We start from the raw sequence: 14,294 nt of genomic DNA on the forward strand, positions 1-14,294 counted from the left end.
ATGAAGAAAGGTGTAAAATTACATTTCCAATTGAGTTAAGCAAAGTGAACTATTAAACTGGAAGCCTACTCTTGTCTGACATCACAACCAAAGACACAAGATACTGTAAACGTCCATTCATTCTCCCCTCCGCCTTTTGCAACATATGGCCCGCCCTCCTCCTTCCCCCATTGGCGTTGGGCGGGACGCCAATCAAGGAGACGGGCTGCATCGATTGGAAGGAGGGTGGGCCCGTGCCGCGGAGCGCACTGCCCTCTGGGAATTGTAGTTTCGGTCCTGGTCTCGCCCAGCCTCCAAACGGGGAAGAAGACTACAACTCCCGGTGGGCGCGCGTGTATCGGTTTTGTCTAGAACAGCTGAGAGCCCGGGGACTGTGACAGAGAAACTGACACAGACACAGGGACCCGGTCCGTTTCAACGCGGAAGTGGTGGCCTTTTGAATTCTCATTTTCTTCGTGGAGAAGGGGAAGAGAGGAAAATGGTATCTTAGGAAATAATGCAAAGCCAAACGGACAGTGAAAGGAAAATTATTTGCTCTTTGAAAAGAAGAGCCCTTGGAGGGGACACTCTTAACGATAAGGGACTGGGAGAGCTGAGCCAGCCTTTTAGGAGAGGCAGCCGCAGCCCTCAATGGCCAGCCTGGTGTATGGATGCGCAAGCCAGGCTGGTCTACAATGGAGCCAGCGGCGATGAGTTACAGCAAGTCCCCAGCAATCGAAGCTGCCACTTGCAATGGGGACCATCAACAGGAGTCTCCTTCCCTCCAGGCTCCTGGATGCTGCCAGCTCCTACTGCCTAAGCCCCCGCCACCACCTCCCGCTGCCGCTGCTGCTGCTGCTGCCCCCGGATCCCGGAGCTTCTGGACAGCCGTGTTCGACTACGAGTCCACGGCCGACGAGGAGCTGACCCTACGCCGGGGGGACGTGGTGGAGCTGCTGTCCAAGGACTCGCACGTCTCCGGGGACGAGGGCTGGTGGACGGGCAAGATCCAGGACAAAGTGGGCATCTTCCCGAGCAATTATGTCAGCAGCCACCCGGCCTACGGCGGCTTCCGAGGCGGCGAGGAGTTACCCCTTCCCCCAGTCATCGACTTCAACGAGCTGCTGCTGGAGGAGATCATCGGGGTGGGAGGCTTCGGCAAGGTCTACAAAGGCACCTGGGGACGGGACGAGGTGGCGGTCAAAGCGGCGCGCCAGGATCCCGACGAGGACATCAGCGTCACGGCCGATAACGTCCGCAGGGAGGCCCGGCTCTTCGGCATGTTGAGGCATCCCAACATCATCCTGCTGAAGGGGGTCTGCCTGAAGGAGCCCAATCTGTGCCTGGTCATGGAGTACGCCCGGGGAGGCGCTTTAAACCGAGCCCTGGCGGGCAGGAAGGTCCCCCCTCATGTCCTGGTCAACTGGGCAGTGCAGATCGCGAGAGGAATGAACTACCTTCACAACGAGGCGGCTGTCTCAGTCATTCACCGGGACCTTAAATCCAGCAACAGTAAGTAGAGAACACAACATTATCCCGAGGGACTGGTCAACCTGTACATTACAAAGGAAACTGCAATGGCCATTGGTTCTACCCAAAACAGATGCACGGGAGAACTCGTAGCTTTAAGGGGTGGCGTTGACTTAGTGGAGTTATCACTAGACTGTTAATCCAGAGATTTAGGTAATGTTCTGGAGGACCTGGGTTCAAATCCTGCTATGGCAGATTTTGGAAAATCTGGAACTTAAGGGTCTAATGATGACTACGAATCAATTGTAGGAAAAACCCATCTGGTTCACTAATTCCATGTGGCGAAGAAAACTGCCATCCTTACCTGGACTGGCCTACATGTGACTCCAGACCCACAGCAATGGGGCTCACCCTTTATTGCCTTCTGGATAATTGGGGATGGGCAATAAATGTTGCCAAGCCAGTGATGCCCACACCCTGTGAATGAATTAAAAACAAACCTGGGGCCCAGAACATTTTCCCCTTGAATATTTTGAAATAATTTGTTACTGGAACGTTAAGAGCAAGGCGAGTATGTTATGCTCATCCAAAGTTGTCCTGGTTCTGGATGAGTTGGATTCAAAGATTTAGAGGACACAGCGTGATAACTGTGGCCAACCACCTGAAGGCCAGATGCAGGAGAGTATTAGTGCCCCTTCTTTGGGGCAGTTGTGTTCCCCCAGTGTCAGGGGTGAGGGGCCACAGTGACCTAGAGAAGTTGGTATTGTTCTTCCCAGAGCACAGGACGCCAGAGGCATTTAACTTTCTGCAAGGTTTGAATTTGAATAGGTAGGAAGTGGTTTCCATTGACAAGATAGCTGGCGAAAGAACCAGAGGGAAGTGAACAGAATTCATTTTCTTAAAATGACAGGAGTGTTGAATTTGTGGAAGATGCTGAGAGGCTTCTTTCCCAGCACAGTTTGATAATAAAAATGGCAAGGTTTGGAGAAACTCAGCAAGTCTGGCTGTGTCCAACATTTCGAGTCTGCTATGATTTCTTTAGAACTCTTCAGTTTGGTAGTTTATTGAATTTATTTTACATTTTTACCATAATGGCACTTGAAACTGAGACTTGGCACAGGGCAGTCCAGTATCATAACCACGATGTTACTTTGTGTAACTGGATCTTCATTCAACAACCAATCTATCTCTCATAATTCCAGTGGAAGGTGTGACACATTCCCAAAGCACACTGTTCACTTACACTGTAATGTAATGATCCTTGCCGTAAACAGATATCTGATCTCTGTTCCTAGCATGGAATAAGCTTGACCAAGGTTCCAAGGTTCCAATGTACTACCACGTCATTGTCGTTTCAACTATAAATGAAGATTGGCTGGTTTTGGCATTTGGGGCAGAGTGTTCAGTAAGGAAGGACTCCAGTCTCAGACTCGGTGCAGTCCTGGGTTGGTTTTCAAAGGTGATTAACGTGAGTCTGGAATTGTGAAGGATAAATTGAACTGAGGCCTTTCAGGAATTTTGAAATTAATTGAAACCGTTTCTGCTGGTGAGAAAGTCCAGGACAGGGATCTTCAACTTTAAGATCAGAACTAGAACATTCCTTCGAGAAGTCGGGAAACACTGCTTCACACATGGGACAGGAGAAGTGTGGGACTCTCTTCCACAAAGCCAAGATGGTAGCTCAGCAGTTCGAAATCTGAGAGCGACTAATTTTTTTTAAGAAAAGGGTTTTTGCAGCACCATAGATGACCTCGATGCATCCCAAAGTGCTTTGCAGCCAGTGATGTCTGTCACTGTGTAGGAAATGTGCTGCCATTTGTACACAACAAGCTCCCACATGCAGCCATCTGATTATCACAAACATAGATTATCTGGACACTTTGATTAAAGGATAAACATTGGCCAGGGCACTGGCAAAAACAAACTCCCATTCATTTTCTTCAAAATAGTGACATGGGATCATAAAACATCTCTGTGTTAGCATCTCTGTGCCGGACTGAGTTAGGGCAACGCTGAGAGCACCATGGGGGAGTTCTGTGCTCCTGTTCTTCAATGGGGTAATGGTAATGTCTCTGAACTAGTAATCCAGAAGTCCCAGACTAATGTTCTGGGAATATGGGTTCGATTCCCAGCAGGGCTGATGGTGAAATTTGATACAATGAAAAGTCTGGAATTAAGAAGCTAGCCTAATGGTGACCATGTAACAGCAATCGTTGATTGTCATAAAAACCAACCCATCCAATTCACTAATATCTGATTTATAGCATCTGCACTTCTTTTCGTTTTGATCTGGTTCACTAATATCCTTCCTTCAGGGAAGGAAATCTGCCAACCCTACCTGGTCTGGTCTACATGTGACTTTAGATATATGATTAACTCTTAATTGTCCTCTGAAATCATAGAATCAAAGAATCCCTACAGTGCGGAAGCAGGCTATTCAGTCCATCAAGTCCACACTGCCATTCTGTAGAGCAACCCACCCAGATCCACCCTATCCCTGTTATGCTGCATTTCTCATGGCTTACTCACCTAGCCTGCACATCTCTGGACACCACGGGTAATTTACCATGGCTAATCCTCCACCTGATCTGCACATCTTTGGATTGTGGGAGGAAACTGGAGGAAACCCACATAGACGTGGGGAGAGTGTGCAAACTCTACCTAGATAGTCACCTGAGGCTGGGTCCCTGGCGCTGTGAAATAGCTCAGAGAGGCACTTTGGGCAAGAGCCGATAGCAGTTGGTAACAAATGTTGGTGTTGTTAGTCACATCCACATCCCGTGCAGGAATAAAAAAGAAATCCAGAACATCCTGACCCAAAGGTGCAACAGAGCTACAGTTGACATTGAGAGTTAGGATAAAGATCAGCAATAATCTTTTTGAATACCAGGATAGGCTTGTTGGGGTGGGGGGAAAATGGCCTCCATCTGGTCTCCTGTGATGGGAATGCAACAGACAGAGATTTTGCACATTGACACTTTGACTTTCAGTAGCATCAGATGAACAGAGCACCCAGAGGGCAAATAGACAAATGGTTGCTGGGAGTCTGCTGCTTTCTTCGTAGCTGTTCTTCGACATTCTGAAACCTGCTTTAAAAACACAGACAGAAGGGCATCTCATTGGCTCTGTTTGTAAAGCTGTTGTCCTTTAGGATATAAAACCCTGAGGATCTGTCACCCAGTATTTGCATCAAACATTCCCAGGTCAGATAGAGCTCCGATAACAACTCCTAAACCTGATATTAGAAAATTATCTATACTTAGGCCATTGTTGCAATACTGAACCTCGGAGCATCTCCGAGTTGTCAAATTACCAGCAATGATGTGCTTTAGGTGACAGACATGAGGAACTAGGTCAGCGCTATCCCAACGCACTTCCCATTGGATTCAGATGCAACATTCAAGTCAGAGTGGGATTCAAGTGCAGTTTCTAATGAACTTGATATCTTTGTGTATGTCTATATTTTCTAATGTTACACTCTGAATTATAATCAGATATTGTTGTATGTATCCAAATTACAAAATTCCTGCATGCTATATCAAGCATTGTTTCTCCTCACTGCAGATATTTTGACTCACAACACAGGTTGTGTTGTCCTTGTAAGCCTCTTCCTCCTGTACCAGCGGTTTCTGTTCTGATGGGGGAATAAAACTCCAATTGATCATTTAAATGATTAGCTCAGCAACTTCCTGGAGCATGTTTATAAAGTAATGCATGGCCTTTACAGGTTAGAAGGAAGCCATTAAGTCCAACAATGAGGACAAGAGGAAACTGTGGAACACCACAGCATGCTGTAAATCCGAAGTAAAAGCAGAAATCGCTGGAAAAGCTCACAAGTCTGGCAGCATCTGTGGAGACAAATCAGAGTTGACATTTCAGGTCGAGTGACTTGTTTTATGGAAGGGTCACTCAACCCGAAAAGGAAACCCTGGTGCAGAACTAGGGCAATGGCACAGAGGTAATGTGTTTAGGGTAAGAGATATTATATTGAGGAATGTGGGATTGGAGTGAGGGTGGGAGGTGATTACGAGGCTGCGGAACAGGATTAGAGTATTGAATAGGGGATAGTGGTTTGAGAAACTATTTGGAAAGAGCAGAAAATCAGAAACAATGGGATAGCTCTTTCAAAGACCTGGCACAAACACTAAGGGACTAATAGCCTCCTGAGCTTAAGGGTGTACCATTTGGTCAAGGGCATGAGGATAGAATCCAGAAAGCATTGGAAAAGAATGCAATTAGAGACAGAGGTATGGAAAATGAAACATAGGATTGAGACAAGGCAGATAGGAAATGGGGAGTATGGCACTGGAAACGAATCAACAATATTTGTCAACAATATTAAAGATTTGTTACAGTCTTTTTCCAGAAAAGAGGGGTTCAGCCTGTTCCACGTTTCCTGACACCTATAACCTCTCCTTTCGGGCTGCGTTCTTGTGAATCCTCTCTGTGTCTCTACCAGCTTGTCTTTAATTCCTTTTTTATGCTCTCGATGCCAGTACTGTATAGTAAACATGGCAATGCATCACAACAGGCGTCTGCCAATCAGGTTCAAGGATTAGATGAGTGCCGAGTGAAAAAAGGAGATCAGGAGGGTTTGGTGAAAGAGGTGTGTTCTGAGCACTATTGAAGGACAATCTGGAGATATTCAGGGCGATAGGTCGGATGTAGGTTGCTGAAGACACGTTTGCTGAGGATATGATGGTGGGGTTGGGGGGGGAGGGAGGAGAGGGTGCAGTCGAGGGGAGGTCAGAGGTGGTGGAAGGGAGAGTGGGATGGGAGAGGTTAAAGGTAGGAGGGGGAAGGGCATGTTCATGGCAGTGGAGACACTTCATGATGAAGATAGTCATCCCAGTTTTGAATTATGTATATTATTTTAAAGTTAAGTCCCACAACATGTAATGGAAGGACCACTTTCAACCAGAAACTAATTTTTCAGGTTAGCTCAGTTGGCTGGATGGTTGGTTTGCAACACAGAGTGACCCCAATGGCGTGAGTTCAATTCCTGCACCAGCTGAGGTTCCCAGGAAGGACTCTCCTTCCCAATGTCCCCCCACACCTGAGGTGTGGTGACCCTCAGGTTAACCTCACCACCAGTCATCTCTTTGTCTCTAATGAGAGAACAACTCTGTAGTACTCCTGGACTATGGCACGTTACACTGGAAGGTACGTGGGTGTTCTATGACTGAAATCAAATTTCTTGTTAAAAATTCAACTTTTATATGTTGTGGAAATATAACCGAATAAATGAACAAGCTGTCTTTAGAGTAAAACTCCCAAGACAATGCACAAGATCCACTAAAAAGGAATTTGCAAGGGGTGCTTGTGGGGCAGTGGTAGTGTCCCTGCCTTTGAGCTAGGAGGCCTAGGTTCAAGTCCCACCTGCTCAAAAGGTGTGTCATCAACATTTCTAAACAGGTTGATTTTTTTTTAAAGCATCAAATAATGCAAATAATTTCTTTGACTTCCTGATTAGCACTGGTTAATTTGGAGTTAATCTACTTCCCAACAAATCTCATTGCCCATGGATGCAACTGTTGAAGATGGCAGGGACTGCATTCTAATAATTTTGAGGATCTAAGCTGGCATAGAAAGTGATCCGAGTCAGGGGTATGATCTACCTATTTTAGCATTGCAATCAGTGTTGGTACTCTGTCTCCAGATTTGGGGAACCATTTATCTTTTGACACAGTGACCAGCGTCACAGCCTCTGAGCCAGATACTCCAGGTTCAAATCCTCTCCAAAACATGATGGTCAAGGAACTTGTAAATCCTTCAACACACACCCACGGCAGGGGATAAGACCGGGAGAGATTCCTCGTCGGCCATGGATTGCCTAGAATCTTGTTATCACATCTCCAGAAAACAGCCTGCATGGAAAGTGCATATCACCACAATAATGCTGATTCCCTGAGTGATCTGTAACTCACTGCCACACTGTCCACTTAATATGTGCAGTCATTGAGTCTCCAGTTACCTTGCTCTAAGATTCTCAGTATGAGAGATCTCAGCAGCACCTTTCCCAGTTTCTTTGTCTGGTTCTGGGAGCCTCGCATTTTTGCAGAATTATGTAGCCCTTTCAAGCATCTTCTAGCATCCTCTGGAGAGCTGTGTTTGAGTGTGTGGATGTTTACCTTCCACGTTAATGCTAAAAAGAAACAATAATGGAATATTTGACAGCGAGCTCCATTGCGCGTTGCCTTGAAACACGATATTTCAAATGTTTACATACAAGCAAGCAGTCTCCTGCTGCCAACTGCTCTAAGCTCCATCTCCATCATGTCCATCATTCCTCATTGTTGCTGCTATAGAGTTATAGCGTTATAAAGATGTGCAGCACAGAAACAGACCCTTCGGTCTAATTCATCTATGCTGACTAGATATCCTAAATTAATCGAGTTCCATTTGTCAGCATTTGACCCATATCCCTCTGAACCATTCCTATTCATGTACCCATCCTGATGCCTTTTAAATGTTGTAATTGTACTAGTCTCCTCCACTTCCTCTGGCATCTGATTCCATACACGTACCACCCTCTGTGTGAAAAGGTTGCCCTTTAGGTCCCTTTTAATCTTTCCCCTCTCACCTTAAACCTATGCCTTCTAGTTTTGGACTCCCCCACCCCTTACCTATTTTTCCAATCCATGCTCCTCATGATTTTATAAACCTATATGAGGTCACCCCTCAGCCTTGAGGGAAAGTAGCCTCAGCCAGTCAGTCTTCCTTAACCTCCAACCCCAGCAACATCCTTGTAAATCTTTTCTGAACCCCTTCAAGTTTCGCAGCATCCTTCCTGTAGCAGGGAGACCAGATTTGAATGCAGTATTCCAGACATGACTGTCAGGATCTGATCACACCACTCAATTTGCAAAGTTTACCGCAGCTCACTGGCTGCTGTGGAAAAATTTTCCACCTGGTGCATTTGAATTAAATGTTTTCAGAAAGCAGCAACTAAACACCTTTGAGCTTCCCACAGCGATAATAATTAACCTGTAATTGTCAATTTGCCATTTCCCCAAAAGGGATTGCACTTTGGTAAGAGATGAAGGTCAGGTTAAATATTTCTCACTTACTGAGGACTAGCTTTATTTAAGATTATCTCTTTATGGTTCATACTTTCCTTGTTATAGCACATTGTGTGTTATGTGATGACTATTGGAATGTTCGGACAAGCAATCAGTGGGGAGATGTTAGCAGTAACTCAGTGAGTAGGATGTTCTTCTGTCAGAATCACAGAATTGTTGCAGTATAGGAGGAGGCCAATTCAGCCCGTCATGTCTTGCATCATCTCCTGAGCATGTTTATTTTGTGTCAATCTCCTTCCTCTTTCCCCTTATTCCCTCACATTTCTTCAATAGCCTTGGGAGTTCAGGTCCCACATACTCAGGGCTTGAGAAGCAATTCCAGCCAACGCTTCCCCTTGCCCTGAGGGAGTGGAACACCGTCTGAGGTACTGAGTTTCTAAAGTGAGACCAGCAGGGGGTCACCCCTGCAATCCCTTGGGGTGGGAGAGGAAAAGGTTCAATCTTTCAATTACTTTGAAGAACGGGAGAAAAGATCCTCCTGACTTATCCCTCAAACTAACATCACTGTTAAGCGACACTATGGAAAACTTTGAGCCAACATGTTTATTCTACCCATTCTTGGGTTGTGGGTGTCACTGGCTAGGCCAGCAATAAAAGCCCATCCCTTATTGCAGTTAAGAGTCAATCACATTACTGTGGGTCTGGAGTCACATGTAGATCAGACCAGGTAAAGATGGCAGTTTCCTTCCCTAAAGGACATTAGTCAACCGGAAGAGTTTTCCAACAATTCATAGAATCCCTACAGTATGGAAACAGGCCATTTGGCCCAGCAAGTCCACACTGAAGAGTAACCCACCCAGACCCATTCCCTGCTCTATATTTCCCCTGACAAATGCATCTGACCTATTTATCCCTGGACACAATGGGAAATTTAACCTGGCCAATTCACCTAACCTGCACATCTTTGAACTGTGGGAGGAAACTGGAGCACCTGGAGGAACCCCACACCAACAGAGGGAGAATGTGCAAACTCCACCCAAATAGTCACCCCAAGATGGAATGAACCTGGGTCCCTGGTAACCACTGAGCCACTGTGTTGCCAGTGGATTCATTGATGTTGGATTCATGACCATTGTGAGACTCTCTTATTATTGAATTCAAATTCCACCACTTAAGGTGGCATGATTCAAACCTGGCTCCCCAGAACGTTACCTGGGTCTCTGAATTAATAGTCCTGTAATAATACCACTAGGCCACTGCCTTGCCTCGCCCCTTTGAGAGTGAACTTTCAGAAGATCTCTGGGACAAAGGCTGTCAGAGGTTTGGAGCTCTATTTCAACAATGGCTAGATCAGTCGTTATTTTTAAATCTGGTAGATTTTTGATAACCAAAAGTATTCAGGGATATGGAACAAATTAAGTTGGAAGTCAGATGTGATCTCATTAAGTAAGAACTAAATGGCTTCCCCCTATTTCTGTTCTCTCCTAAATCTGTGGAAAATTATAAATTCCAGGAACAGGAATTAAGTGGTTTGTCATTAAATGGTATTTCTTTTTCAGTCTTGGGCCAGCTAAGGAGCAGTCTCTTTTGGTATAAAACTGCCCATTTATATGGAAGTGAAGGGATTTTAACAAGATAAATAGGAGCAAACTGTTTTCTCTGACAAAATGGTCTGAAACCAGATGATGCAGGAAAACTTAGAGAAAATCCAATTGTGTAGCCCTGTCCAAGAACTGGCATTGACATGATGGACCAAATGGCCTTCCTCCACACTTACATTACTGCTGCTTATGGCTGCCAGAGGAAGAGGTACAATTCTAACATTTTGAAAGGTGTCTGGATGGGGTATATGAATAGGAAGGTTTTAGAGGGATATGGGCCAAGTGCTGGCAAATGGGACTAGATTAGTTCATGATATCTCGTGGACAAGTTAGACCGAAGGGTCTATTTCTCTGTTATACATCTCTATGACTCTATTTCTGTCGGGAGATAGGCTGTCACAGCATGTCCCACTCTTGTCACCCTTACATCATCCTTTCTCAAGGACATTGGTGAGACTTCTTCTGGAGTAGTGTGTGCAGTTCTGGTCATCCTGCTCACATGCAGAAGGGTGCTCTCTCTCTCGTGCACATGCATGCACACACATGTGCTGTCTCAGACTATCACGTTCTCCCTCACCGACACAGACATGCATACACACGTGTGCACTGACAAATGTGTTGTCTTAGGGAGATGGAACACACTTGCTCTCTCTGACTCTCGTGCTATCTCACGGAAGCACATTCTGAGACACATGCTGTCTTGTGGATGCCTGTTGACATGTCTCTCAGACACACATTTACATACACACACTCACGGTTCATGCTGTTCATATTTATTCAAATCAACTCATTGTTTCAGGAAGATTTATACCTCTCCTCATTTTCATTTTGCTCTTCTGTTCCTCCCCACATTCCTGGGACTGTAGTAAGTTGAGTTTTTTGTCATTGGAACAAAAAGACACGGGCGGCAAGGTTAGCAGACTCTGGCTTCTGTTTCACGTAATCTGGCATCACTCTGCCCTAGTTCCCTTTACACATGTTCAGTACTCACTACAGAAAAGGTATATTTCCTCATAACGTTCTGGAATAGAGCAGTTGTTCTGAGATTCTGACATAATCTGTTACCCACCGCTGTGAAATAGCTGCCTGCTTACTCAGTTTCTTGTGGACATGTGTCTTGTGTGCGTCCACGTGACTCAGGCCTAACTATACGTGTATGACTCTATGCGTACCTGGTACGTGTGTCTAGTCATAAAATAGGGGCAGAAAGTACTGGAGAAACTGAGTTAACATTGCAAAAACCAGTCATACAGGACTCTACATTAATCCTGTTTCCTTCTTCACAGATGCTGGTAGACCTGCCGAGTTTCTCCAGCAATTTCTGTTTTCATTTCATACTTCCAGCATCCACAGTATTTGGTTTTTACATGAATCTTGTATGCGCATGTGCACTTCTATGTCTTGCATTATCTCTGTACATGTGAGTGTTCACATTAACAAAACAGAAACTCTCAGCAATCATTATTGAATGGTGAGCTTTGAACTTTCACCATGAACAGTAAGGATCCTTGGCACAAGTTGTCAGAGTTGTTAATGATTCAGGTAATTACTGAACACCATGATTTTTTTTGGCTGCTGCTCGACAAGCTAGGTGTAATTGTTAGGCACTCCCTTAAAAACATATATTTAAGGATTGAATCTGAAGCTGTGATCACACTTTGTGACATTTGGTTTCAGATTATATCCATTCGGGCATTAATAAATAAATAAGAAATTGGTTTTGGGAAGTTGGAACTTGGGAGTGCTAAAATCAACGAGGTAAAAACAATGACTGCAGATGCTGGAAACCAGATTCTGGATTAGTGGTGCTGGAAGAGCACAGAAGTTCAGGCAGCATCCAAGGAGCATCGAAATCGACGTTTCGGGCAAAAGCCCTTCATCAGGAATATTCCTGATGAAGGGCTTTTGCCTGAAACATCGATTTCGAAGCTATTTGGATGCTGATGAAGGGCTTTTGCCCGAAACGTCGATTTCGAAGCTATTTGGATGCTGCCTGAACTGCTGTGCTCTTCCAGTACCACTAATCCAGAACTTGGGAGTGCTGCCATGCTGGGTACTAAAAGATTCCATGGAGTGATTTAAGGAAAAGCAGAGGTATTCTACCCACTGTTACAGCAAATTTATCCCTTAAACAGTGACAGAGGTAAAAGCCAGTCATGGAATCCCCACAGTGTGGAAGCAGGCCATTCAGCCCATTGAGTCCACACCGACCTTCTGGACAGCATCCCAGTCCCCACCCGATCGCAATAACTGTGCATTTCCCATGGCTAACCCACTTAGCCTGTGCATCACTGTCAATTATGGGCAATTTAGCATGGCCCAATCTACCTAATCTGCACGTTTTTGGACTGTGGGAGGAAACGGAACACCCAGTGGAAACCCACGCCAACACTGGGAGAATGTGTGGGCTTTGCACAGACAGTTGCCTGAGGGTGAAATCGAATCTGGGTCCCTGATGCTGTGAGGCAGCAGTGCTAACCACTGAGCCACCATACTGCTTAGTCATTCGTCTCCATGGTGTCTGTGCGATTTCAACTGCTGGCTAGACTTCTGACTTGTCCCTTTCGTCAGTTAAAGAGTGAGCTTATTAGTTAATAAAACCTATTAAAAGCAATCTGTATTCACACGTTAGAAATGAGAGGTGATTCAGAAATGCAAAAGTGAAAGCTAAGAATGTAGTTTTTCCAAAAATGTCTCCGTGCTGAATCAACTGGAAAGTTGTGAGGGTGAAGGTGCTGACTTTGGCAGTTGACTAGTCACTTGGAGATTAAGGGCCTAGAGGTGATATCACTAGATTATTAATCCAAAGACCCAGCTAATCTTCAGGGGACCTGTTTTTGAATTATGTCAGGCAGATGGTAGAATGTGAATCAATAAAAATTTGGAATTAAAAGTCTAATGATGATCATAAAAGTGTTGGCATCATCTGAAAAAATCTATCTGGTTTGTTAATGTCCTTCAGGAATGGACACTGCTATCCTTATCCAGTCTGGCCTATATGTGACTCCGGAACTACAGTGATGTGATTTGCCTGAAACTGCCTTCTGGGCAATTGGGGAAACGCAAGAAATACTTGTCCAGCCAGTGACACCACATTCTGTGGATGAATTTAAAGATATTAGTTCTACTGTTAACTGAAAGGAGTTTGTCCAGTTTCCTTCAACTGTGGCTTTGCTGACTTGATTTGTTCATAACAGTTAGAGAGGCTTTATTGCTTCTTCTGCAAATGCCGTAGTGTTCAATTCTCAGCTGTGTCTCTTCATAGCACTCTTTTGCACCATGGAAATTAAACACAAGATTAATACATCAGCTCACCAATACCTAGAAGGGTTTGCTTTTAAAATGTTTCCTTGTATTTTCCTAGAAGGCTTAAACACTGACATGCCTTTTGCCCAAGACTTCTATTATGTTTACAGCCTGCGGCTCAACCCACAGGAGATGGTTTTCTACTGAGAGAGGGTACTCAGTCTCTCATTATCTCTACATACAAAGGAGACCACCTGTCAGTTTCTGAATGGTGTCTCTCCCTTTTGAGGTGTAGCTGTCTAAGTTCCCTTGGCATTCTTCAAGTGCAGCATTCCATGAGCCCTCCTGAGACTCAGCATAATGCACACAAGGATGTTCCAAAGAGTCAGAAAATTTATATCCTCAACCATATTTCATCATAAATGTCCATATTTTTTAAAAAACCACACATGTTGCACTTAAAAATCCCCAAACAATGTTGTCCTGACACTGACACAATAGATATTATTTTCTTGGATTTGCCATCATTTTGTGAGCTGCATTCCTGGTTGCCTTTGACTCTGAAAGGTTGTGTTTGAGATCTTCAAGTATTCCAGGCTGGCACACTCAATGCAGTACCAAGGGAATCCCACTTGGCTAGGGGAGTCCTGGACAGGCCATTAGACTGAAGCCACATTCGCCCCATGAGTGGTTATGTAAAACAAACCCAGGAAGCTGTTTAACACAACTGCAGAGGCGTTTTCTTCGAGAAAAGTTAAGGCCAGAAAGAGGGTACTTGGCGACTTGGGCTCTTCCGGGTCTTGGTCAAGATCAACATCATTCTGAACATGTTATCCGATCTTTATCAGACATGTGTTTGTGGGAGCTTACTGTGCATAAATTAGCTGTTGTGTTTTCTGCATTACGATCATGACTTCATTGTCTGTAAATTGGCTTTGCACTTTAGAGGTCATGAGAGTGGTATATAAATCCAGCT

At 44.8% G+C, this 14,294-nt stretch overlaps 1 protein-coding gene across 1 annotated transcript in view; it reads left to right on the plus strand.

Annotated features, from left to right (window-relative positions):
• Positions 1-369: 369 nt before the first annotated feature.
• The window catches only part of map3k10 (mitogen-activated protein kinase kinase kinase 10), a 74,373-nt gene continuing 60,448 nt past the window's right edge, over positions 370-14,294 (plus strand). The window contains exon 1 of the mRNA XM_072549494.1: positions 370-1,491. Within this exon, the coding sequence (XP_072405595.1) occupies positions 651-1,491 (841 nt within the window). The 5' untranslated portion in view covers positions 370-650. The remainder of the gene's footprint in view (positions 1,492-14,294) is intronic.

Source organism: Chiloscyllium punctatum, chromosome 29, assembly GCF_047496795.1.
Source record: "Chiloscyllium punctatum isolate Juve2018m chromosome 29, sChiPun1.3, whole genome shotgun sequence".
Classification (NCBI taxonomy): Eukaryota; Metazoa; Chordata; class Chondrichthyes; order Orectolobiformes; family Hemiscylliidae; genus Chiloscyllium; species Chiloscyllium punctatum.